At 63.4% G+C, this 1,683-nt stretch overlaps 1 protein-coding gene across 1 annotated transcript; it reads right to left on the bottom strand.

Annotated features, from left to right (window-relative positions):
• ACTL9 (actin like 9) lies at nt 248-1,683 on the bottom strand. The gene has a single exon (XM_005682490.2). It carries the CDS (start codon nt 1,572-1,574, stop codon nt 324-326), a length of 1,251 nt encoding a protein of 416 aa, XP_005682547.2. The 5' UTR covers nt 1,575-1,683; the 3' UTR covers nt 248-323.

Genomic DNA, 1,683 nt, shown 5'->3' with positions numbered 1-1,683 from the left:
GCCTGGAGAATCCCATGGACAGAGAAGAGCCTGGAAGGATACAGTCCGTAGGGTCGCAAAGAATTGGACACGACTGAGCAGTTAAAAATTTTCACTTTCATGGGAGGTGAGTGCAGGCAGGGCAGAACCAGAGATATCTTGAGAGGCAGACCACCTGGCGTGGGGGAAGGTAAATCTGTGGCGTGGGAACCAGGTGCTTCGAGATGAGTCCAGCAGTGGACCTGGGCGAAGGCAGGACGGAACCAGCTTGGGTAGCAGAAACTTTACTGCTCAGGACTGCCTCCCCGCCACCCCACCTCGCCCACACCCACCCCCGCCCCCAGTCAGTAGCATTTGCGGTACACGATGTAGGGCCCCTGTTCCTCGTATTGCTCCCGCAGGACCCAGCAGGACTGGAAGGTGCGCAGCGAGGCCAGGATGGAGCCCCCGATCCACACAGAGAAATTTCTGCTTGGCTGGGCCATCACCACCACGTGTGCCTCTGGTGGCAGGTTGCGGAGCAGTTCCGTTTGGAAGCGCGCCTTGAACCCTGTGAACAGCGAAGAGCCCCCGCACAGGAGCACGTTCTGGGCCAAGTCGGTCCGCAGCTCCGCGGCCACCTTGGAGAGGCTCTGTTGGGCCATGGTGGGGACGCCCACGGGGGACAGCCCTGGGATCTCTGGAGGACTGAACAGCAACTCGGGGCACTGGAACAGCTCTTTGCCCAGCGTGACCGTCCGTCCGTCTGGCAGCTTCAGGGTCTGGCGGCATTCCAGCTCTGGCCGGGCCTGTTCCTTCAGGAAGTCCGGGGCCACGTAGCAATATCTGTGCTTGATGTTCTCCACTGTGTCCAGGTCCTGCTGCCCCAGGGGTAGCCCGGAGCCGAGCAGCATCTCCGCCAGGAAGGCGGTCAGGTGGGTGCCCGCCAGATCCAGGCGCTCTGTGGCGTGGGGCAGGTTGTAGCCTTGGAAGACGGGCACGGTGTAGGTGACTCCGTGGCCCGTGTCCACCACCAACCCGCTGACCCGCCCGTGTGCGTAGACCGACAGCACTGATTGAGAAGCCACGTACATGGCCGGGGAGCTCAGCGACTCGAAAGCCACCTCCACCAGCTTCTCGCGGTTGGTGGAGGGGCTGAAGGGCGGGTCGGAGAACAGCAGCGGGTGGTCGCGGGTGGCCACGCGGAGGTCATGCTCCAGCATGTGGCGCCAGATGAGCTCGGCCGCATCCCAGTCCACCACGATGCCGCTGTGCACGGGTCGCACCAGCGTCAGCTCCGGGCGTTTGCGGGCTGCTTCCCCGATGAAGGTTTCCATCACCGGCTGCCCTGAGGTGGCTGGTTTCTGGGGCTGGCAGCCGACGATGGTGGCCACGGTGTAGGTGGGCCGGGCCTGCCCGGCGAAGCCCACCTTACACGTACCTGTACCCATGTCGATGACCACCGCCCCGGTCTTTGGGGGCAGTCTGTCGCCCACCATACTGGGGGGTTCCTGAGGGAGGGTGCTGTTTGCCAGGATTGAGCCGAGGTTCAGGCTAGGCTCGGGGATCTCCGGGGAGGCTTGGGGTTCTGAGAGGTTGCTCTGATTTGGATCCATAGCTGTGAGTAGTTGCCTGGGCTGCTTGGCAAAGCTGACTACTTTTCTCTGGGGTGCGGGTGGGGGTGGGGGTGGGAGTGGAGAGGCTGGGCCTGGGGCAAGCACAGGC

The sequence above is a fragment of the Capra hircus genome, chromosome 7 (assembly GCF_001704415.2).
Source record: "Capra hircus breed San Clemente chromosome 7, ASM170441v1, whole genome shotgun sequence".
NCBI lineage: Eukaryota > Metazoa > Chordata > Mammalia > Artiodactyla > Bovidae > Capra > Capra hircus.
This window is presented reverse-complemented; position numbering and strand designations above follow the sequence as displayed.